The sequence below is a fragment of the Anolis carolinensis genome, chromosome 2, assembly GCF_035594765.1.
Source record: "Anolis carolinensis isolate JA03-04 chromosome 2, rAnoCar3.1.pri, whole genome shotgun sequence".
In the NCBI taxonomy this organism is placed as follows: domain Eukaryota; kingdom Metazoa; phylum Chordata; class Lepidosauria; order Squamata; family Dactyloidae; genus Anolis; species Anolis carolinensis.
In genome coordinates this window covers 258,886,897-258,913,158 of record NC_085842.1, presented here as the reverse complement: position 1 = coordinate 258,913,158, position 26,262 = coordinate 258,886,897, and the positions used below count along the sequence as shown (strand labels likewise).

At 40.0% G+C, this 26,262-nt stretch overlaps 1 protein-coding gene across 3 annotated transcripts in view; it reads left to right on the top strand.

Annotated features, from left to right (window-relative positions):
- The window catches only part of adamts19 (ADAM metallopeptidase with thrombospondin type 1 motif 19), a 139,282-nt gene that overhangs the window by 85,128 nt on the left and 27,892 nt on the right, over positions 1-26,262 (top strand). For all 3 annotated transcript variants that reach the window (XM_062972125.1, XM_062972124.1, XM_062972126.1), the window contains 3 exons: positions 1,942-2,062; positions 8,841-8,921; positions 25,811-25,968. In XM_062972125.1, the coding sequence (XP_062828195.1) occupies positions 1,942-2,062; positions 8,841-8,921; positions 25,811-25,968 (360 nt within the window). The remainder of the gene's footprint in view (positions 1-1,941; positions 2,063-8,840; positions 8,922-25,810; positions 25,969-26,262) is intronic.

Below are 26,262 nucleotides of genomic sequence, written 5' to 3'. Positions count from 1 at the left end.
CATATTGATTCCTGATTCTATTTTGACCTCATGCAAGCAAAAGCACAGCATTTTTACTATTTTTTAGCTACCTGAGTTGAAATGAAGCCCTCCTTTTTGCTATATAATGAAGGAAAATAACCCCACAAGAGCCAAGCAAATGGCTATAGTTTGGTCCTTCAGAATTCTCAGCTTTGCTGTGCATTATAGTTCGTTATCATATTTAAGCTGTAAAACTTTGATTTGTACACAAACTATGAAATAACTACCAGTAACTCAATCTAAACAGGAATGAAAGAAGAAATTGTGCAGTCAGAAGGAGCATCACAGCACAGAGAGTTGAGGGGGTCATTTTTTTTTTTTACGTTTTTCTAGTACAGACTAAGCCTTTTGCCACTCTGCTCACAGAAGGGGATGGTTCCTTTTTTGATAAGAGTTTAGAGAAAAGTATCTACATTTATCTATGAATAAGTTGACCCAAGATTTTTGGGTTGGTCTTTGACTACAATTTCTAGACTTATGTTACTTAACTAATGTTAAGTATATAAATTAACATTTTCCTTTTTTTATCTTTAGATATATCTGCTGCTAGGAATGTAATCTTTCACAAATCCTGGTCTCAGTAGAATGGATGAGTAATGTTAGCTATTTACTTCCCATGGCAAGGAAATCTTCAAAACCATCAAATTTTGATGACTATAAACACAGGTTTGGCATTTATTCTGCAGAAAATTTGCAAGCATTTCTGTGCAAAAATATTCTTTTCTGTGTGAAATATTTCCACACAAATAACCACATGTGAATTTTGTGCAGAGTAAGCTACCAAATACAACATTTTCAGCATAGGAAACAGTATTTTATGTATAGAACATACTTGTAGGTTCCTTTTTTCACAGAGCAAGTCCTGATTTTCAAGATCCATTCCAGGTTTCTCCTTGTCAGGAATTCCTGACACTTAAGAAACATGTTTTTGGAATATTTTTGAAGATTCTTTCCATCTCTCTCAGCAGCAGAACTTATCCATTGTATTTAATTCTGTACTTCATCTGAATAAATTTATTCAAGATAAGATACTACATCTGAAGGAATTAATTATTACATTGCTGTGTGTCATTTCACGCAATTTACTTGACAGGAAAATAGTAATGCATCACTGCATTTCCCCAGGAGACAAGGATAAAGTGTGTGCTGCACCAGCTGTTTCTAGTATGTTAAGTGATATATCATGTTCAAAACAAGTGGTGTAGACAGTCGCTTAAAAGCATTCCACTTAGTAGCACTCCTGCCTTGAAATGCATGAAGAAATAACTGTGTCAGTGATTTCTAAACACATGGGATTGGTCGATGAAGTTGATATTAAAAGTAAATGTTAAAATATTGGTACTGTAGGTTTATAGCTGTACTGGAGGAGGGGATACAATGGGGAAAGAGTTACATTTCTGAAGAAGGATATAATGAAACTCAGCTTTTAGGAAAGAATTAGTATATATTTCATTCCACATATTTTCAGATATAAACATTGAAACAGCCCCAAATAAGGGAATACATTGCACTTCAATGAGGAGTAACATGAATGATAACATGCTAATCAACTTATGTGGTGTGTTGAAGAAATGTTGTCCACTTGTACTTTGCCTGCAAAATGTATTTTTTAAAAGATGCTGTGTGGCAGGTCCAAAAGTATGAGAGGGGAAGGGTGATATGGGTTTGCTGGCCATCATTCCTTGGGTGGCCAGGCAAAAGAAGGGGTAAAAGTTAAATGAATCAATAAAATACTACTTTACTAAAATTAGCAGAGGTAACTACCTTCACAGTTCATTCTGCTTTTCCATGAACAACACCTGGTGCTGATTTGCCTCAGAGACCAAGTTACTGTAATAATAATCTCTCTTTCATTGCAAGATGGATTAAAATACATAGTAGAGCTTTCAGAAGAATGTGCTGTTTCTTTTTTTACTTCAGAAGTTTGGCTGTGATGGCATATTGGGGTCTTTGACATGGGAAGATCACTGTGGTGTCTGCAATGGAGATGGAAAATCATGTAGAGTTGTTAAAGGAGATTTTAATCATACTCGAGGAGCAGGTAAATCCCATTTTAATTGCATTAATGTGTTTGCAAAGTCTGTTAATGCCATGAGTATTTTGTGCAACAGTTGTATTGTTTAATAATCTCGTATCTCTTATGTTGATTAAATGATAGCATAACATTCATAATGTGTAATAGTTGTAAGGAAAAGTACTGTACTTTTTGTCTCTGAGATGTTATGGCTGAGATACGTGTGATTAGGAACAGATGGGAACAAGTATTTAGTAAATCTCAGAGCATACTTTTTGATATATAATACCTAGGTTTATTTACTGTACTTGAACATAAATATTTGTCTGGATTAGCAATTTACTAACATTACAACCTTAACAAAAGGAAAGAAAGAAGATCCTATGTCCACAGAGGAAATATTAAACATACAGTATTTTGATTCAATATTTGTAGTTATCATGAAATTGACATTTAAACAAAATAGTTGAACAGATTCTGCTATATTTCAATGTATAGAAGGAAAGACTTTTTAAAAAATTGCACTAAAAAGAGAAGTGTGAACATATACAGAGTGTTCTAAAACCAGTATCTCTAATTAATAAACAAATACTAGATGTCCTGGGACCTCATCACACTGAATTCAACAAACTGGGCAGCAGCCAGGGGAAACTATTACCTGTGCTACGCATTGCCCGCTGGGCCACTTTCCCCATCACATGAGGGCTTTCCCATGCTCTCCCATATTCTCTGGAAAGTGTCCTAGCACGCTTCCTCTATGGAACCCTGCTGGAAGTAGCCTTACATCATGTTATGACTCCATTGAGGGCTCCATTGAGGAAGCATCCTGGAAGCATCCTAGGATGCTTCCCTTTCTCAGTATAATGAAAGGCTAGTCTTTTACAGAATAATTCAATATGTTGCTCATGTGGGCTGATACAAATATTTTTGAATGGGACAGAAGTGCTTCTCTGTTGGCAGAAGGCACTACTACACATGTATTTGCCTTGTAGGCCTTGTGAACAGCTCTGTGGGCATGGAAGAAGTTCTCACAGTGTTTCATCTGATTCTAAGGTTGAAATGGGCAATATAGGGCTTTGGATTCCGAGAATCGAAATACCACCTTGCTTCTTCAACATGCCTATAGATTGAACCGATAAATGATAACAGGTGGGTTTGTTATTTTCTGCTACATTGGTTTCCAAGGAAGGATTTTTCAAAAAATGATGGGGGAGAAAATATTCTCCCCTGAAACTAAGCGAAAAAAGTAAGCTCTTTAAAAGATTCACCAGTGTAGGTCCAGAGATCCTCAGGAGAAGTCTTTCTTTCACATGTCACCTTCACAGGTAGAGTTCGCTGGGGCATGGGAATGGATCTACTCAATGGCTGTTCCTAATGTCTGGAATTAAAATGACCCCCTCCTTTATGTTCTTTGCCAGCAAAGGCTTCTTTATTTTGACAGGGATTTAAAGAAAAAACTTTCAAGAGTGTTCTGTTTTGTAGGCTTGAGCTCAGATCCATTTTTAGCCATTTCCTTCTGCCAATCTCACTTCTTTGGTTTGTTTAGGTGTCCGTAACGGCAAGGGGCCAGCCATCACAGATTCCTGTATATAACAGGACCATATGGCAGCCGATCTCAGCTCCTCCCCCCTATTCAACACCACAGTTTAATCTTTTTGATTTTTCTTTATTTTCATGATACTTTTTTTGTGGGAGTAACTGGGAGTTGGGGATGTGCGGGGACGGGTGAGTTGGGTGCACACATGCATTTGGGGGCTTGGGAGAGTCACACTTTTAGAGTTTTTCCTCTTTCCTTTACTCTTCTTCAAATACTTCTAAAAGATAATAATAATTATCCCTAACCCTAACCCTAACCCAGAAAACAAAAAGAAAATCCCCATTCTCTGAAAACAACTACAGTAGAGTCTCACTTATCCAAGCCTCGCTTATCCAAGTTTCTGGATTATCCAAGCCATTTTTGTAGTCAATGTTTTCAATATATTGTGATATTTTGGTGATAAATTCGTAAATACAGTAATTACAACATAACGTTACTGCGTATTGAACTGCTTTTTCTGTCAAATTTGTTGTAAAACATGATGTTTTGGTGCTTAATTTGTAAAATCATAACCTAATTTGATGTTCAATAGGCTTTTCCTTAATCCCTCCTTATTATCCCAGATATTTGCTTATCCAAGCTTCTGCCGGCCCGTTTAGCTTGGATAAGTGAGACTCTACTGTACCTAGTTATCTCTCCTCTAGAGTAGAAAGTAGAAACAGCTTTAACGAACCATTAAACCCAGAGATTGATGTGTGTCCACTTCAGACAGGGCCTGCAGTAGAGAAAAAAGAGGGGTTCCAGACTCATTATTTTTCCAGGTACTTCACAGTTTCAAAGAGAGCTGGAGGTCTGAATTCTGGATCATTGGGAGGGGGTGTTTACTGCAACATTCACCCCCACAAATTCAAGATGGTCACTCTACAATACATTCAGCAATTTCTGTATTTTGCAGTGTAGTTAGCTTCAATAGACCTAAAGGATGCTTATTTCCATAATACAATACACTCACAGCATAATTAGTCTTATGATTACAAGTGATGACATTTTTTCAAATTTTTAGAGGCTAATTTTGTCATCACAGTTTTGGTCAGCATCTTTGTAATTTTGCATTTCCTTATTCATCTCAGAGGGGTTTCCCTTTGGTTCTTTAGAGGTCTACTTTTCTCTGATTGTAACTTATCAACTTCCCTCTTCAGCAACTGCAAAACTGTTTCTCAAGGGAGGTTTCTCAAGAGAATTGCTCAGTTGTTTTCACCCAACCAATTACTTGTCACACCTTGTGTGCTATCTTTGTTTCTGTCCCAAATGATTTCAAAGCTGTTTAAACCTTTGGCTTCCATCAATGAGCACTCGCTGACTCTTGAACGTGAGTAATAAGGGCAAGCGAACTGCATGTGCCACATTTTGATGAACCATTCCTGTTTCCATAAAACATGATATAACCTTTTTACCAAAAGTTGTTTCATATTTCTACATCAATCAAGATATTGTTGACATTACTTTGACCAGAATCTTTCTTCGAAATCCAGGGAGGGCTCTCTGTTTTTTTTTTTACTCTTTGTTGAAGACTTGCTATCTACATTTAATGCAAAGCATTTTTCATCATTTTAAAAGATTACTGTACTTACACAAATCTAATGCTCACTTTTTTGGCTAAATTACTTCCCCAAAATTAGGGTGTACATGAGATTCATGTAATATCTTAGTGCTGCACCAAAGCAAAAGAGGAAGCTACTTCAGGAGCACAAGGAGTTCCTATTTGAAGGATGTCATGTCTCATTTAATTGCTATGTCTCAATGCTATGTGTTCTTGGGATTTGTAGTTCAGTGAGGCATCAGCATTATTTGGCAGCTCCCATGACCACATAGCATTGAACTAGGGAAGTTAAAGTGGATTCATTAAACAGCATAAATGCACCCTTACATTTTCTTTTCTGTTGCTGAAAGCTTTGGTGTTCTGACTTTTTTTTTAAAAGGAATTGTAGACCGGCAGCCATTGTAATGTGTACCTTTTTGGCCAAATTACAAAGAGGGCACTTTGTGCATTACATTCACCAGCGAATCCTTTTTTTTTTTTTTTTTGGTTTTGTTTCAGGGTTTTGAAAATTGAGATGCACATTAGATTTTGGGTAAATACAGACATCTCCATGTTTCTACTTGATATGTCTCTAAGTGTGTAGCAGAGACCACCAAATTGGCCTATGAACTTGCAAAGACGGGGCATCCTGCTAGAGCAGTGGTTCTCAACCTGTGAGTACCCAGATGTTTTGCCCTACAACTCCCAGAAATCCCAGCCAGTTTACCAGCTGTTAGTATTTCTGGGAGTTGAAGGCCAAAACATCTGGGGACCCCCAGGTTGAGGACCACTGTGCTAGAGCAATAGCTTCTGCTGCTGTTCTACTTCATGATATTTCTCTGCAAAACTGTTTCAAGATAGCTACATGGTCCCAGACACCAACCTTTATTTGGCACTATTGTTTAGTTTCCAGAACCAGGACTGAGACTTATATGTGTCATGTCGCCTGTTAATTTGGCACACCTGGCACACCTTTAAGGATAAGCCTGTTGTGTGAAGCATAGAGACCATGAAGAAGAAAAACAGATTTCTCATCTGTAACTGGTTCTTCAAATGGCCTTCTATGGGTATACACAACCCACCCTACCTAACCTCCGATTCCTGCCAAGCTACTCATGTCTAAAACTTTCTATTCATTGTTTCTGTTCAAGTGCAAATACCACTTGTTTGAGGGCACAGAGGACCATTCAAAGAACCTCAGTTACAAGGAAGAAACCTGTTCATTACATTTTGAAACAAGGAGGAAAACATTTGTGAAGTTGCAGTTTAAGCTTCTCCAGAATTATTAAATTTCAGCCTTCAAGTAAGTTGTCTAGTATAGTTTAATCAGAAGCAGAGGAGGTTTCTTTAAAGGAAAAATAAGCATTAGAATCTATGGTAAATCAAACAGTGTTACAAACTAGAAAATTAGAGACAGGTTTTTTCACTTTGGATGTGGCTGTTTTAAGATGGAGATAAACTAGGACAAAGAAAGGAGAAAAAGAAAAGAGTCTGAAAGTCTAGAAGTCAAAATGAAATATCTGTAAGCAAACATATTGAAATATTTAGAGTTTCATTGCTGTGCTTACATAAAATAATGCAGGGAAATATGTCCCTGTTATAAGTGAAATACAGTCACAGCAGATATGCCTTCCAGAGTAGATCCCCTATTAAGCATAGTAGTCATTATCCAGCAAGCTCATTTACCTGCACAAAAGGACTGCATTTGAATATTCTGGCTTATGGGGTCTATTTTAGCACAGTAGTTATAGTGCTTAGAAAGCCCCTTTCCCCCCAGTTTCAAAATAGCTTGTTGAGCAGATCCATATACATATTACTCAATGGAACTAACTTAAAAGGTCTATAAAATATTTTGGCTACAATATGTACATGGTTACAGAGATACAAATCCCATTCATTTCTTCAGGCAATACACATGCATAACTCTATGGACATTTGCAACCACAGTGCTTATCTGTGGTCTTAATGATAAAGCACTATTTATTTTTATTGAATCTGTGTCACTGCTTGTAGTTTCTGCCTAAAGAAATGTTTGAAGGCATGTCTCACTCTCTTACATTCATTTAACTGTAGCCCACTGTATATACATATAACACTATATATTTGTTTATTTTGGATATGGCTGTTCAGAATTTGCCAAGTCATTTTTGATGAATCAGGAAGGAAACCTGGGAGTCCCATTTCCTTGCCCTCTGTCCACTCTGGAGAAAAGTAAACATAAGAAGTCTATCTCTCAAATCTTTTGTTGATGTAGGAATGTTAGCTTGATCCAGCAGAGCTCTTCTTATATCCTTACATTTTCCATATCAAATGCACGTGGCTATGATGTTTTCTCATTGACATATTGGATGTGTGTAGCCGGTTCTTGGAAGGAATACAAATATGAGAATAAGCCTAAGTAAGGAGTGTGAAAATTGTGAATGAGATCAGTGAAAACATGATTTGTGAGTCTCTTGGATGTTTCTTATTTAAATTTGCAGGATACTCTACTTGTTTGGTTAGAATAAAATATTATATATAGCATAGGGAATACATTCCTTACATGTTACACAAATAAGATATATACCATGTGCAACTGAAACCATACTGTGGCTAAAAATGTTTAGTTGAAATCAGAAGCACATTATAAATTATCAGCCTTTAGCTGTTTTGATGAAACAGACACAAAAGAGATGTAAATCAGAACTTGTTTTCTTGTGCTCTTTTTGCTTCTTGCTCGTGTTTGACATCTAGAAAGTTTTGCATACGTAATGCGGTCACATTATTTTATAACTAGTGTGGAGGAAACCAATGAGGAAGTGTTAAGAATGAATCATTTCCAAATACAAGCAGTAGGGAAGTTGATGGTTTCATTTAAGACAAAAAAAAGGTATTATTTCACATAGTTGTGGGGATGGGACGAGAAGCTGAGGATGTGCACAGGTCTGAGTTGAAACATGTCCTAGTTTTCTACCAGTAATATTTATGGCTTTGCACTATGCTGAGAAACAAATGGATTTCACAATAAAAACACACACTTTTTGTTGAGTACAGATTCATTTTAAAAATGAAAGACAAATGGGGATTTTTCTTCCTTTCATTTTCCATTAAACTAGCTTTTGGGCCAAGTCATTCAACTAATTCATGTAGCAAGTTTCAGTAAGATACTTTTAGGTGATTCCACTTTATTTGTTTATTAAGAACATTCATATCTGGCTTATATTAGAAAACTTGGTGCAGATTACAATTAAATCAAATTGGAACAATGAACAATAATAATTATAAAATATATCAACCCATTTATCAATTTTAAAATCCAGATAATTTAAAACAGATTAAACAATTTAAAATAGTGAAATGATAGTACATGCACAGTCTTGATAAAATCAATTAGGCCTGAAGACCTGAATAAAAAGCTAATTTTTGACGTCATATTGGTACCCAATATTTGTTGCAATAGGGCCACAAGGAGAGTGCATTTCATAGTTCCAATTGTCCTTTAAGTAAGTATTACTACCAAGCACAAAATGTAAAAGGTTACTAGATACCAGAATGTCAGTTCAAAGATGGTTAACCATTTAGGGTCAAGTATTTCAAGAATTCATTAACAAGTATATCTGAATGTAATATGTACCTTACCATTATTCTATTTTTAAAATGTCTTGTGTTTGTTGGTCATGCACATCTGGAATATTTTCTTTTATAATTAGGTTATGTAGAAGCATTGGTGATACCTGCAGGAGCAAGAAGAATCAAAGTAGTGGAAGAAAAACCAGCTCACAGCTACTTAGGTAAGTTGTATTTTCACCATAATTTTAATTTACAGCTGACATATAAATATATAAATTGACAGAAAAGCTGCCAATATGCTTTCATTTTATTCTCAATAGCCCAGAAGCAGATTTTGGAATATGTTACAGTTCAGTTATCATTTTAGAGTTACTTGACAGTTTTGGGCAAACTACTTTTACTTCTTTCAATTGGGGGAAAGAGATTATATATTAGAGTAAGCAAACTGTGGCTCTCTGGTTACAGTTTTATGACCCTGGAACCTCCCAGAGCTCCCTTTGAGATCCTGTAAACACCAATTTGGGAAAAAGAATATCTTTTCACCAGTCTTGGGCGACATTTAAGCATTAAGCCATTTCTGATGTAATCAAAACACCCTCCTAAATTAGGGAAAGCAACCAAAAGTATCTAAAAACGTACTACTTTATTTATTTATTTGAACTTCCAGGGTGTCACGACCCAGGCTGCAGAGCACCAATAACCATGCGCAGAGACCAGAATCTATCTAATATCTTTATTAAAGAAATATATAAAGTCAATAAAAACAAGTGAAGAGTATAGTTCAAAAGCAGACCTTTCAGGTGAGGTCAAATTTAGTCCAGAAATATATTGTCCAATATAAGATATTAAAGTCCAAAGTTATAATCCACTTGACCGAAACACACACCTTGCCAAGCAATGGTGTGGGGAATGACAGGGTCTTTAAAGTCCAAGGGGGCTTGACAACAAGGCTGGAAAATAGGCTTGAATCTTGGCTAGATCAAACTTGAAACAAGGCAAACATGAAACAAGAACTGAGTCCATAGAAGTCCGTGAAACAAGGCAAGGCTGGAATCTTGATCCGTGAAACAAGGCTAGGTTGAAAACTTGATCCGTGAAACAGGGAACTGGGGTACGAAGTCTACACACGATCTCTCTCCTCAAGCTGAACAAATTGACTCCGCAAGGTTCCCCTTGCGGCAAAACCCCTATATAGGGTCTTGTTTTCCCGCCAATAGAACATTTTCCCTGGAGAACAAGAAGTGAAACCCAAACTGTGTCCAGATGCATGACTCCTTAGAATTTCCCAAGGGAAGCAGACCTAATCAGCTAATTGTCTGGCAGCGATTCTGAGGCTCCGGCGATTAGCCTCCCTGGCTCCTCTATCTCTATTATAATTATCCTTTCGGGAAAACGGGGGAGAATTCTGCCCAAGGCTTGTTTGGTTAACTTCCCGAGGACAAACATCCTCCAGGTGGCGAGGCTCCGATTCAAGCTGAACCGGTGGAAATCCCAAATATTCCTCCTCATCTGCCACAATAGCACTAGGAACGGGACTACAAGGCCCATGAGACATCACACAGGGTTGTTTTTGGCTGCCCTTTAACTGGGCCTGGTGGCACAGTGCGTTAAAGCGCTGAGCTGCTGAACTTGCGGACCAAAAGGTGCCAGGTTCAAATCCCGGGAGCGGAATGAGCGCCCGCTGATAGCCCCAGCTCCTGCCAACCTAGCAGTTCGAAAACATGCAAAAGTGAGTAGATCAATAGGTACCGCTCCGGCGGGAAGGTAATGGCGCTCCATGCAGTCATGCCGGCCACATGACCTTGGAGGTGTCTATGGACAACACCGGCTCTTTGGCTTAGAAATGGAGTTGAGCACCAACCCCCAGAGTCGATCACGACTGGACTTAACGTCAGGGGAAAACCCTTACCTTAACTGGGCAAATGACAAGGTGGTATTGTGCACAGGCTTCAGGTTTCAGGCTGGTCCAGAAACTCCGGTGTCAAAAGTAGCCGGGGGGGGGGGGGCGGATCCTATATTTCTAACCTGACCATATCGGGAGATGGCAAGGGAGTGAGCAGAGGCAGAGGAAGCAAGCTAGGCATTGCAGATTGACCACTTCATTGTGTAGTTTAGGGTAATTATTAACTAACTAAACACATTGTTTATAGATCTGGATTATGTAAAGTCCTTAAAACTATATAATCAAATATGTTCTTGTCAAGGACAGAACGCCACAAGATCAAAGATAACAGAGTTTATTGGATTTACAGAACTCAAAATGCCCGTAAAAGACAAGGGCAAGGCAACTTTAGCCTTTAAAAACAAAAAGGGGCAAGAAAAACGTTCAAAAGATAAACCGGATTAAACCGGAGTTTAATCCGGGTAAAATCAAAACAGCTTGCTTCAGCCTGGGGATAAACAAACAGAAGCTGGGAAACAAAGAGTTCAAAAGAATGCAACTAATTGGCAGCAGATGTCTCTCTGCTGCCAGCACTATGTTTTGAGTAACTAGGAGTCACTCCTTCACACAGCAAGGCAAATTTCCAATACAAACTCAGCAGCCAAGGATTGAAGCAGTAGCGTAGTCCCAGTTCGTTCCGAAGGTCGAGAGGCAGAATCAGACGTTTGCAGTTTTCCAAGTCCAATAGGAGAAAGCGAGCCCGTAGTCAGTTTTCAGTCCGTAAATCCAGAGTAGCAGATGGCGTCCGTCAAGAAGACGACGGAAGGTCAAAGCTATTGAGATTAAGCAGAGGTTTTGCACAAACAAAAGCCCACACAATTCCTCCCGCCGTCTGAACCCAAATTCCAAAACAACTTACGTATCAGCACACGAAAACACACCAGTCTTCAGGAAAGCGTCCCACACAGATCCCAAGCGTTCGTCCAGATTACCTTGCCCAACGCAATTTGCAATTGCTCCCAAGCCTCATTTTATGCCAGTTACAAATCCTCATCACTATCAGCTGCCCTCCTTAACCCGGGCGTTTCCTCATCACTTTCCTCATCAGAGCTGGAACACCTCTGACTACGCCCCACAGCATCCCCAGCTGTGGATCCCATCCCATCCCTCCAGCTTGTCCATGGGTCTAATCCTGAAGGTCCCCATTCATCTTCCATCCCATTATTGCCAGTGGCACCCAACTCCTCCCTTACCCGAGTCCAATCCATCTCATCCTCTTCCGAGCTAACCAGCTCTTCCTCCCTTCTCTCCGTGAACCCCTTAAAAGATTCTTTGTCAGATGGTTCTGCAAAGATATCTCGCAGCCTCTTTCTTTCTCGCTCCTCGAGAGTATCTGACTCTCGAGGAGTCTTACGTCCACGTCTGCCAGAAGCAGAGCCATGAGGCTCAATCATAACACTATCCCCTCTCACAAAGGCCTCCTCCCCCGAAGGCGGAGAGGTGGCAGTGATATCCTCCGCTATAGCATTACGACGACTGGAGGTATCCAATTTCAACAGCGAACGATGGAACACTGGATGGACCTTTAAACTAGACGGTAAACGCAAACGAAACGCAACGGAAGAGATCTTTTTAACTATAGGAAAGGGACCCAAATACCGAGGCGCAAACTTTCCCCCAGCCTGTTTAATATGCTTGGAAGACAACCACACCAAATCCCCTTCTTCCAACTCCTCCCCTGCCTGCCTGCGGCGATCGGCCTGAGTCTTTTGCGTTGCCTTAGCTTCCAACAGTAAGCGACGGGCAACATCATGCAACGCAGCCATTTCCGAGGAGCGGTACACAGGGTCAGAAGAGACCACATTGGTCGACGGCGCCACACCTCCCCGTGGGTGAAAACCATAAGTCAGTTCAAATGGCGTATGCTGACTAGACGTGTGCACCGCATTGTTGTAAGCAAACTCCGCCACCGGTAGCCACTTCACCCAAGCAGTGGGTTGATCTAAACAAAAACAACGTAAATATTGCTCTAAGAGCCCATTAACCCGTTCCGACTGACCATCCGTTTGCGGATGAAACGCTGAAGAGACGTTTAACTTAGTACCTAAGCACTCATGGAAGTGTTTCCAAAAGCGTGACACAAATTGTGGAGCCCTATCCGAAATAATCACCTCAGGAGCTCCGTGCAAACGGTAGATGTGCTTAGTAAACAATAAGGCCAACGTAGGGGCCACCGGAATGGTCGAACAAGGAATAAAATGAGCCAGCTTGCTAAATAAATCCACCACCACCCAAATACAAGTATAACCCCCAGACTTAGGCAAATCTGAAATGAAATCCATGGAAATGATTTGCCATGGCCTCTCAGGAACAGGTAGAGACGACAACAACCCTCTAGGGCGCCCAACAGGCGTCTTACTCTGCTGGCAAACAGCGCAGCTGTCACAAAAGCGCAGAATGTCTTGCCGCATCTTTGGCCACCAGTAGCTCCTGGTAATGAGCTGCACGGTCTTGAATCTGCCAAAGTGCCCAGCCATGGGTTCATCATGGTGGGCTCTAATTACCTCTAACCTGAGGGCCCCCACTGGTACATAGACCTGCCCCCTGCATACCAATACTCCGTCTTGGTCTTGTAGGTGAGGCAGTATAGTACGGTTACCTGCTGACAACAGCATGAGTTGTTCCTGAGTCCACACATCTTCTCTTTGAGCCTCAATGATCTGGTCATGTAACCCGGGCTCATTATCTACAACACATAGAGAGGCAGTAGGCAAGATGGTTTGACATACTACCTGCTCATTGGTCTTAAACTCCGGCTTGCGGGACAAGGCATCGGCCCGCAAGTTTGCCTTCCCTTCCACAAATTGCACCTTGAAGTTAAACCTGGAGAAAAACAAAGCCCATCGGATTTGACGCTGGTTTAACTTTTTAGCTGTTTGCAAGTGCTCCAAATTCTTATGATCAGACCTGACCACGATTTGGTGTCGCGCCCCTTCTAGCCAGTGCCGCCACACCTCAAACGCCACCTTAATCGCCAACAACTCCTTCTCCCATATGGTATAGTTCTGCTCAAATGGTGTTAGTTGCCGCGAATAAAATCCACAGGGACGCAAGGTCCCTGAAGAATCTTTCTGAGACAATACAGCCCCCAACGCGTAGCTAGAAGCGTCCGCTTCTACCACGAACGGTTTGTCTACATCAGGGTGTGTTAGTATGTTGTCTGATTGAAAGCTAGATTTTAGTTGCAAAAACGCGTCGTGAGCTTCCCGCCCCCACACAAATGGCTGTTTCTTACGCAGGAGCTGCGTCAAAGGCACCGTGAGCTTGGCAAAATTCGGGATAAACTCCCGGTAGTAATTGGCGAACCCTAAGAACCTTTGCACATCCTTCTTGGTCTTGAGCTCCTGCCATGAGTTGACTGCGTCAACCTTATGTGGGTCCATTTTAAGTTCCCTACCTGACACTACATGACCTAGGAACTCCACTTCAGGCACATGAAAGACGCACTTGGAAGCCTTGGCGAAGAGTCCACTAGCCCGCAGGCGGTGCAGAACCTGCTTGACATGCTGACGATGTTCTTTCTCGTCCTTAGAAAAAATCAAGATATCATCCAAATAAACTACCACAAATTGATCAATTAGGTCCCTAAACACATCGTTTATGAACCTCTGGAAGACCGCGGGCGCATTGCAAAGTCCGAAAGGCATGACTCGGAACTCGTGGCATCCGAAACACGTGTTAAATGCCGTCTTCCATTCATCACCTTCCCGTATTCTGATTAAGTTATACGCCCCCCGCAGGTCAAGTTTGGTAAAGACCTTAGCCCCTTGCACCCTTGATAGCAGTTCCGAGATTAAAGGTAGCGGGTACCTATCCCGAATGGTGTATTTGTTAAGGATACGATAGTCGCAAACCAACCTAAGGTCCCCAGTCTTCTTGGCCACAAAGAATACCGGCGCCGCAGTTGGAGAGCTAGATGGGCGAATAAACCCCTTGGCTAAATTCTCATCTAGGAACTCTCGTAAAGCTTGCCTTTCTGGTACAGTCAAGACGTACAGCCTTCCCGCTGGCAATCTTGCACCTTCCGCTAGTTTAATGGCGCAATCATACGGCCTATGCGGCGGTAACTTGTCCGCTTCCTAGCAAACTCAATATCTACGTAAGAGACCGTAGCCCCTGAGTCCAGCAGTGCCAAAGTAGAAACAAGTTCATTTCCCCCAACAGATAACGTAATGGGTACGAAAACATGCTTCTTCCCCTCAGCTGACTGCTTTAGAAGCCCTAATGCGTTGGACTCACGTCACACTAGGGCTGGCCTTTTCCCGACAGCTGGGAAGGTTTCACATTACAGTTTTTGGCAAAATGCCCAGCATTCCCACAGTACAAACACAACCCCAGCTGCCTCCTACGGTTCTTTTCTTCAGTAGACAGCTTTTTAAAGACCCCAAGCTCCATAGGCTCTTCCCCCATCACCACAGGTGCCTTGGTTACATGCATAGGTGGCGCACACATTGCTTTTGAGTGCTTACGGGACTCGAACCTGGCGTCCAAACGCAGCACTTTAGCTACTAAGGCATCCCAATTTTCAGCCGGCTCCAAACGTGCCAATTCGTCCTGGAGGTAATCACTTAAACCAGCAGTAAACAAAAGCATGAATGCATTTTCCCCCCAATCCAGCTGGTGACGGTACAAATTAAACTTATTTAAGTAATCCAAAACAGTCCCCTTTCCCTGTTTCAACCGATACAGAGCCCACCCAGCATTCTCCGTACGGAGGGGATCCCCAAAAGTGTCAGTTAGAAGCTTCTTGAAATTATTCAAATTGTCTTTGACTGGGTCATTTCCCAAAATCAAATTGGTGGCCCATTGTCCTGCAGGACCAGTCAACAAACTCAAAATAAATGCCACCTTGCTAGTGTCCGTAGGGTAAGCATGAGCACTGAGCTGAGAAAAATAAAGCTCAACTTGTGCCAAAAAAGTTGGCAGTTTGCACCTGGATCCGTCAAAGCGTTCAGGGGTCAAAACATGTCCTTTAACAGCATGGGCTGCTTGACTGACGTTAAAGGCCGCCTGTAATTGGTCAAACTTAGCCTTTAACTCATCCATCATCTTCCTGACGAGATTTATTACTGCAGTAAACTTTTTTATGGGCGTTGGGCAATCTGTCAAGGACAGAACGCCACAAGATCAAAGATAACAGAGTTTATTGGATTTACAGAACTCAAAATGCCCGTAAAAGACAAGGGCAAGGCAACTTTAGCCTTTAAAAACAAAAAGGGGCAAGAAAAACGTTCAAAAGATAAACCGGATTAAACCGGAGTTTAATCCGGGTAAAATCAAAACAGCTTGCTTCAGCCTGGGGATAAACAAACAGAAGCTGGGAAACAAAGAGTTCAAAAGAATGCAACTAATTGGCAGCAGATGTCTCTCTGCTGCCAGCACTATGTTTTGAGTAACTAGGAGTCACTCCTTCACACAGCAAGGCAAATTTCCAATACAAACTCAGCAGCCAAGGATTGAAGCAGTAGCGTAGTCCCAGTTCGTTCCGAAGGTCGAGAGGCAGAATCAGACGTTTGCAGTTTTCCAAGTCCAATAGGAGAAAGCGAGCCCGTAGTCAGTTTTCAGTCCGTAAATCCAGAGTAGCAGATGGCGTCCGTCAAGAAGACGACGGAAGGTCAAAGCTATTGAGATTAAGCAGAGGTTTTGCACAAACAAAAGCCCACACAATTCCTCCCGCCGTCTGAACCCAAATTCCAAAACAACTTACGTATCAGCACACGAAAACACACCAGTCTTCAGGAAAGCATCCCACACAGATCCCAAGCGTTCGTCCAGATTACCTTGCCCAACGCAATTTGCAATTGCTCCCAAGCCTCATTTTATGCCAGTTACAAATCCTCATCACTATCAGCTGCCCTCCTTAACCCGGGCGTTTCCTCATCACTTTCCTCATCAGAGCTGGAACACCTCTGACTACGCCCCACAGCATCCCCAGCTGTGGATCCCGTCCCATCCCTCCAGCTTGTCCATGGGTCTAATCCTGAAGGTCCCCATTCATCTTCCATCCCATTATTGCCAGTGGCACCCAACTCCTCCCTTACCCGAGTCCAATCCATCTCATCCTCTTCCGAGCTAACCAGCTCTTCCTCCATTCTCTCCGTGAACCCCTTAAAAGATTCTTCGTCAGATGGTTCTGCAAAGATATCTCGCAGCCTCTTTCTTTCTCGCTCCTCGAGAGTATCTGACTCTCGAGGAGTCTTACGTCCACGTCTGCCAGAAGCAGAGCCATGAGGCTCAATCATAACAGTTCTCCTGGTTCCTCTTTGTTCAGTAACAGATCATGGCAGAGTTGAATGTTTGTAGTGGATAATTGTTGACTGTCATTAGTTTTAGTTAGGTGTTTTTTTAATCCTTTGGTTACAATGAATAGTGTAGTGTTGTTGGAATCACAGACGCCTTAACGGGCCAGACTTAAAAGTGTCTTCAGAACAGTTTATTGAAACAAAAGGAAAAGGACGCAGGGATACTTAAATGCAGTTCCACTGGTCAAAAACTCAAAAACCCAAACCAGACCTGGTTCAAAAAGGTAAACAGAAATGTAATCCAGATCAACTGGATGCAAAAAGCAACAAGTCAAACAAAGTATTCTAAGGCAAAACAAAAAGGCACAGTACACAAATGGTTAACAGAGGGAGTTGCAAGAAGAGAAGCATTGTCAGCTGAAGTCCAAGGTCGAAGCAGGAGGAATCCAAAGCAGTGTTGCTCCAGTGTCTGCAGAAGTAGCATCTCTAGCCAAACCAGTTCAGGTCCAAACTGCAGATCTGAATCCAACACCGAACATGAAACAGGCAGCAGCAAGACTACAAGAAACTTTCCCAATACACAGCACCCAGCACATCAACACCTTGCCTTCTTCAAAGACCCCTCACCCCTGAACCCACTTTTATCTACAAACCATCATCAGAGGATGAACTGACCCATCACCATCCCCCACAGCTGCTCCCAGCTCTTCACGTGAATTCCTTTGACTCTCCTTCCAATTCCTCCATCTCCTGTCAAGACTTAGATCCCCCCAAGAATCAGTTGGATCCCCTGATTGCCAGTTTTCACTCCCAGAGAACCCCATAAAGGTATCACTAGTTGTTGGTGCCTCACAAATACCTTGCACTTCTCTTATCTTAGTCCAATCCATGGTGTCTCCTTCTTCTCCACTCATTGACCCATCATCCCCAGAGAATCCCTCAAACGACTCTTCATCTGTAGGTGCTGTAAGTATGTCCCGAATCCTCTTTCTCTGCTGCTCATCATCAGATTCCTGCTCCCGAGTAACCCTTTCCCCCCTTCTGATACCCATACTACTGTTTGTAAGGTTACTCACAGGCTCTACTACAACAAGTGTCCTCTATTTGTTTTGTTAATTCTTCTGTGCAATTTGTCTGTATGTTTAGCAAAATGTATTCTCTTTCCCTATCCCAAATTGCCCTTATTTGTTGTTCCTTAAGTATTGGATGGAAGAAAGGCATTGTGAGTCACAAGAGAGAAGGCAGAGCACTGTCACAGACCCCTTTGAGATGGGGCAGAATCCCAGAATGAACATTTGCCTTCACTGCAAGTAGGAAATGAAATGGGATAAACCACCCTACAGCCCCAGCAGTCTGCTCCAACAATCTAGGCAATTGGACAAGATGTGTAGTCCAGGAATGAAGGGTGATGTCAGTAACTCATCTAGGTCTCTCACTCCTGCTTCTCCAACAACTTAGACTGAGCATGATGTTGGGTGGGAGAGACCTTTAGTTAGAAACGTTTGCAGATGTGTTATTGTTGGAAATACATGTCAGTTGACTTCCACAGTTTATTTTTTTTTAGTTTAGATTTCTAATAATCTTTTTATCTTGACTTTAGATTATTATTCCACAATCCCTGATTATTGCTTATTGTACCTGGGGTTTATTGGTGGTGAAGTGCAAAGTTTCTGTAGGAAACAGTTTTGTCGGCATTTAAGTGAGCTTGCAAAGCAAATTGGGCTGCCACTCCTAATAAAGTCAATGCTGAAGTGTAGATGTCACTCATAACTGAACTTATGGATTCCAAAATGTCAATTACTGGATAGTGTACACATCTAGTTCATAATAAATGAAACAGGTCAAGGTACACATAGATTCATCCGAACATATAACATGAAAACCACTCAAGGAACCATCTCTAGAAGCCTCAAATCTCCCTGTCGTTTCAGCCTTGCTGAGATTCCTCAGCAAACACTGTTAAAAGATAAACGTTTAAAAGATAAGTGTGATTTAAACCTCACATTATTTTTTCTTGGGTGTCTCTTATCAAGTGCAGAGCAACAGATATGAGTGTTTGATCCTTGCTGATGAACTGTTAGGACCTTTTCCTTCAGCCAAATCTTACTCGGCTAAATCCCAACTTCAGAAATGAACCAGGCCAATTTAGTTTTGTATCAGCTCTGGATTAGATCAGATTGATCCAGTTTGGTCACACAGTCTAAAGTGATTTGGACTGAATCTAAATATTAAAAATAAGCAAGAGAAAGCCAGATGTTGTGTCTCTGATATGACCATATAAGGAAAATTGGACTTTGCTTATTGACAGAGCTAACATACTGTCTGGGACATAGATCTCACCAGTGTTCTCCAAAGTGCAGTGCTCTTAAAGAGTTGTGTGAGGTCACTGAAGTTATTTAATTGTTTCTCTCCCATAGCTTTTTATTTGTTTTACTGTCAGATCTTCATTTTTAATCCATTCCTGTTATATTATTGTTTTAGTATAGTTTCCATTGTTTAATCCATTTTGAGATTAACCATTTAAAAAGCAGGCAATACATTTGCCAGACAATCTTAGTACAATTTTAATCTTAACATATTTTTTTTGCTAAGAATTACATCATATTTGTTTCTTGGAAGTTCTTAGTAGTGATTGATTTAAAAGCTGAAAAAGTAATAAATCTGTTTGTACTCTATAGGATCTTTTCATGAGGCTTTTAAATTGTTTAGTAAAACATGGAAACAGATTTCTCTGTGGGGTTTGCTGTCTCCTATAATCTAATACAGGATCTGCTAAATTTTGGAAGAGACAAACTGGCAGTCAAAGTCTAAGCTCCCAATTTAGTTCTGAACACTGACAAAATAGGCACAATTGACAGCAACTGAAAACATAATTTGGAAAATATCCAGAACCATGGGTTTTAAGGTTTGTTATGTGCAATTGATACTTGCTTATGCTTTATGGAAATGTATGAAGGGAGCTAGGTTTGCAAAAGCAGTAGACAGAAAGCTTGATATTAGGCATTTAATTCTTTTTACTCACAACTTTTGGATAGTTAACCTGGGTGTAAGACTCTTTGAAATTGATTGGGTTTTCTTCTAAGTAAACAAGTAATCAAACACAATCACACCCTGTAATTATAAAAACTGGGAGACGTATTATGTCTTATTAACTTAATATTAAATGTTATTAAGGGAGGGCACAGATTTAACAGATATCAAGCAAAAGCAGTAATCTAATCAGATAATAATAATAATAATAATAATAATAATAATAATAATAATAATAATAATAACTTTATTTTTATACCCCGCCCCATCTCCCTGAAGGGACTCGGGGCGGCTTACATGGGGCCTGGCCCGATAAAACAAATAACCATGTCTAAGCACATTTTTCTCTTTAAACGTAGTAGAACCTAAACTTGGAGCACTAGATGTTGAACTACAACTCCTGGAAGGCCAGACTAGCTGGCTAGATCTTCTGATATTTATAATCCAACAATAATCCAAGCTTGTTTTCTGTTGCCTTGGAGACTAAGATGCAGAACAATGGCTTCAAGCTTCAGGAAAGGAAATTCCACCTGAACATTAGGAAGAACTTCCTAACTGTGAGAGCTGTTCAGCAGTGGAACTCTCTGTCCCGGAGTGTGGTGGAGGTTCCTTCTTTGGAGGCTTTTAAGCAGAGGCTGGATGGCCATCTGTCGAGGGTGCTTTGAATGCGATTTTCCTGCTTCTTGGCAGGGGGTTGGACTGGGTGGCCTGTGCGGTCTCTTCCAACTCTATCATTCTATATCTGGTCACCATTGGGATAGATGATTATCAATTAGCTATGCTCCTGGATTTGCTTCTGAGTTTGTGTATGATGGCTAGGGTCCTTGCATAACTACTTGCATAAATATAAATAAAATAAATATATTTTAAAAATGCCTTCATTCCTTCATATGTCAATATTGTTATGGAATACATGTTTTAATTACATTTTGACTGTCTAGGGATAAAGATTTTTTTAAAGAAGAAGTGAGAAACAAAATTAGCACTAACATCAGGATGCAAATTGGAATTTTAAGAGTTAAGCACAAAAACTGTGTCGATTGATATGAAGACATTTTCATATTTTGATGAATCATACAAAATTCTGCCTTGAAAAACTGTTCTGTTGTGCAAAATTGATATATAGTGCAAGTGAATGCAGTTAGTTTGTGTAGTTATATATCCTACATTCATAAATATAAAGAGCTCTCTTTAAAATTGTATACATTTTAATTTTTTGTAATTCCTTGAACCAACTGAATGTCATTTAACCAAATGCAAAGAGGTGCTCCTGGATAGGGAATTCAGTGTCCCAGTATGGCAGGCAAAGTTAGCTAAAATTTTAGTTTTACAAAACCTTTAAGAAAATGGCTTGTAGCATTTTGTCCCATCCAGTTTTGTTCTTGAGAGGATGAAAAACATAATGTTCTCTTTAGAGTAAACAAAAACAATGTATGTTCACTCTCCTTTCTCAAAACTAATGTGTATTTTTCAAATGTTTCATGATGCATTTCACAAAGTAAAGGTCACAGAGAAGTTTCAATCCATATAATACATTTTCCTGAAATGACACTGTTAGCATCTATGACTGAACTGTAACTATTCTAAAGGAAAAATTTAAATATGGACCATATTACTCCACATCTGTGTCTGTTTATGCCAATACACTTTGGCTTCTTTGCTGTATGGGAATGTATTTGGCAGAGTGTGACAACAGCAGTCCTGACATGGAAGGAAGTTGTGGCCCAATTAGAAGTGTGAGGAGGAGAGGGGCTGAAAATATCCTTTAATGGGAAGAACACCGGCACAATTATAAACTTTAACCAGGGTGTGGATGAGGTTTGTAGCACTGTCTCTCCATACCCATTACTGCTACTCTACAACAGAGTTTCTCAGACTATGCTCTTCCAGATGTTTTGGACTTCAACTCCCATAATTCCTAACAGCTGGTAAGCTGGCTGAGATTTCTGGGAGGTGAAATCCCAAACACCTGGAGGAGCACAGTTTAAGAAACACTGCTCTACACAATCAACAACGCAAAAAGAGCTCCTACCAAGTATGCTGTGCAGGATTTGGCGACTGGCATGGTTATTCCTTTTCAACACACATGCTGGTACCTGCTCTTCTCTCTTCTGGCCACTTCCCCATCAATGTTATATCCCTGCAATTTTTCTGCTCATCCCATCCATATCTTGATTGCTGTGCTTAGCAGACTGATCACAGTTTCTTTCTGCCTTCAGCTTCAACTACCGAATTAATTTCCAAAGCAGAAGATCTGTGTTAAAAGTGATGAAAACAAGATCTCTGCCATAGTTACATCCATATCCCTGCAATATTATTTAGCTCAACTGGTCTGCATGCTAATAGGACTTCTCAATAGCATTGTTCCATGATGGGAAATGTTCCAGTAGTTTATTATGATTTGCCTAAAAACAACTTTACAGATGCAATCAGGTACTTTCTTCTGATTTAGATGACCCATTTGGTATAAAATAACCATGGATTCCTCTATTTACATTTGATTGCATCTTTTTTCAATTATTGACCTTATGTGGACAATCTAACTACTCCAAACTTAGTTTCTTTATCCAAGAAATAAAGAAACATTTGTTCTATAGTGGGGTAGCTATTTTGATTGCCTACGTCTACCTAGTCACTCCTGACAATGCAGAATAAAGGCTTGGAAAATTTTCACTCTTCTTGACCATGACCAGCCTTGGCTCTTAAGAGAAAGCCAAGAGAAATTGATTAGTTTGTATAGAGAAGTTCTTAATACCCCCTCCCCTCCATTCCTATGCTTATAGGTACAATCTCATTGTCAGCAAAAAAGGAAAGTGGGACTATTTTGGGTCTCTCTTATATAAACCTAATTATAGGAGAAGAGTTCAAAATTTGTCTAATCTGGAGAAGAGAGTTGTTGATTCTTGATCTGCAAACAGTCTTTGGCCACAAACAGTTCATGTTTTCTGTGGGCTGTAGAAATAAGACCTCTAGCCCCATGGAGACCTTTCATCTACCAGTGTGATTTTTGATCATTTTCTCTATGCAGAAATATTATTTTTATCATGATTTTCTCTCATCTCATGTAGTCTCTGATGATCCTTATACCTACTTTAAGAGATTATCTAGATTTTTAAGGCAGTGTTGTGAACAGTTGAAACTGAAACAGAATGAGAGAACTGTTGATAGTAACACAGCCTATTCAGGAGTTGTGACATAGCATTTTGTAGAAGGGGCCACGTGGGCCTCTGAAAATTCATAAAATAGAATCTCGCTTATCCAACATAAATGGGCCAGCAGAACGTTGGATAAGTGAAAATGTTGGATAATAAGGAGAGATTAAGGAAAAGCCTATTAAATGTCAAATCACATTATGATTTTACAAATTAAGCATCAAAACATCATGTTTTACAACAAGTCTGCCACTTGTTAGGGAGCGTGGCTGCACTTGAATTGTTGTTGGGCATATTGGCTCCCTGCGCATTCCTACCTAGAGAAACAGCTGTGGATTCGGGTGGGAGGCAGACTGCATTGGATAATGTAGAACGCTGGATAAGCGAGAGACTACTATATTTGCAACTTGGGTATTAATAGGTTTAGCTTTGCTAATGTTTCTGCAAGTTGCAGCTATGACAAAGATAAATCTTTCCTAGAAGTCTGATGTGCCCGTTTTGCTTTTTTGTAAAGGTCAAAATCTCAAACTGATAATTTGACTGTTGAAAATTATTCTGAGTTTCACTTTGACAGCTAAAGACAATAGAAAATACTGTAGAAGTAAATCAAGTATGTTTTTGTATGCTTGTTCATTGGGTAGAGAACTATGCACTTCTATTCAACTGTTAAACTGAATATTTATAAATGTGGAGATATTGCAACAGCAAAATACAGCTGTCAGAACTGTAACATTATTGGATACTACAATGATGTTATAGAGCATTTTGCACTGTTCACTGTCCTGTGCCTTAGTGGCATGCATGAGTGTTGGAAAGAGTAGTTGTATTGCTGCCAGTTGATGGTGCTCTTGCCATTGTTTCCCATGGAAACATAACAAAACAGTACAAATATGGATAGGAGAGCAGTTGATTGCCAGGAATGACTCACATTAACATACAACTTTATGAAGAAACTTGGGCAAGGACTGAGCGATTGAGGCACTTTCACATCATGGATGCCAAGCATGGAATTTTAGTGAGGAAGAATGTTTGAGACAACCCTGTCCGGAAGATGACTTTAAAACTGTTGGACTTCAAATTCCTGCTTAAGGGCTTGAGACAGTCTAAAGAGTCACATGAGAAATTAAAAATCCTGAAAAGTACATGTCACCTCAGTTGCTTGTAGTCTATCTAATTTGAACTCATTAAATGCTTGTGGGATGGATCAGGCTTAGAAGGGGGAGAGTTAGCTGGAAAAAAATATACAGGCAGTCCCCAAATTATGAACATGATAGGTTTTGTACATTTTTTTCCTTAAGTTGGATTTGTTTGTAAGTAGGAACATGTACATTTTAAAAATCTAACTCCTGCCAAAATATATATCTTTTAGTTTTGGATAACATAGAGAAAGTTTAACTGTGGTGTTTGTTTTCTATCTGTGTCCTTATTCAGAAGATTTCACAGCAATTCTGTCCCTGTGATAATTGGATTTTGGAAAAAAAAAGCCTTGTTATGGAAACAAGGATTGGTGATAAAACTTCAGCTGAGACCCTTATTCCCCATGATAACTTTTTCAGGGCTGAATTTCCCTTCCGAGAGAAGTGGTTCACCCCCATTCTTAACTATGTGTCATTTGCAACACATGTGGATCAAACATTTGCAGGCTTATAAAATCACAATTTAATTTTATAAGCTGCAGCTTCTTCAGACACGGGTGTTAAAATATATGTGTTAAACATATAGGTTGATGAATGGAAGCTTGGATGATCACCTCCCAAAACTGGTAAATAGACAGGGTTGAAATGAGCAATCTTTCTAGTAATAGATGCTTAAGAACTTTTCTAGTGGAAACCATTTTTCATCGTTCATGGTTGGGTGCCATTAGTATGCTGATGACACTCAGGTCTACTTTTCCTTGTCATCTGAGTCAGCTGGGGCTGTGAAGGTTCATTAACAGTTTCTATATGCTCAATGGGCTAGAAGAGGGCAAATAAAATGAAACTGAATCCCTATAAGACAGTGGCTATATGGATTGGTAACTATTTGGGTCTGAGAAATGTGTCACCTGCCCTGGATGGAGTTTCACTTCACATGAAGAAGGAGGTATGTAGTCTGGGAATACTCTTAAATCTGTCTTTTGTCATTGGACACCCAGATAGACTCTGTGAATTGGATTTTGACCACCGATGACAGCCTGTCCTGGAGATATACTGGTAACTTCCAATTATAAAGTATTCTATGTGAGGCTGCCCTTGAAGTTGACTTGGAACCTGCAGCTAGTGCAAAATGCAAACGGCAGCAACTAGACTGTTCACTAGAACATTATATAGCGATCATATAACACCAGTTCTGAAGGAATTGCACTGGCTGCCATTATGCTTTGCCACATCAAATTCCATTTTGGTAGAAAGATGGAATATAAATTGAATGATTAAATGCATTAATTAAATAGGAAATTTCAGGAAATTTCATGTAAAATAAACTATACATACATTTTGCATCTTGTACTATCCATATTGCATATTTACAGCATATATTAGATGTTCATCATGCTATTCCTCCAAAAATGGCACTCAAGGCAGCTAACAATAAAATTACAAATAAAAAGTTTCTTTACGGAGATTTGTTTATTATGTTCATGAACCATAAATAACTTTTTAATACGAGCCCTATCTGTGAGTTTTGGGGTATGTGTCGGATAGAACAATAGAAAAATATGGGAAAATGAACCATTTTCTTCTCTTCTATTTCCCTTGTATCTGCAGCTCTTCGAGATACTGGCAAACAGTCTATTAATAGTGACTGGAAGATAGAACATTCTGGAACATTCAACATTGCTGGTACCACTGTCCAATATGTTAGGAGAGGTCTGTGGGAGAAAATCTCTGCTAAAGGTCCAACGACATCACCTTTACACTTACTGGTATGGTAACATGGATAATAATTTGAAACTATTTTAGGCTATAAAACATAATAAATATACTGATGAAAAGCCAAACTAATCTGTGTTCACAATTAGTAGCACAATGCAAATAGTTTGTTCAGAGATACATTGTAGTTTATGAAATGTTTTCTTCACAGTTTCAGATAAGCTCAATACTGTAATGAATGAAAGGGCTTATATATTGTTGTGTTGATTTGAAATAAAACTCCCATTTCAAAAGTTTCTCCCTGTATTTCTCTCCATTTAAATGAACACAGTCCCCTACACAGAGAT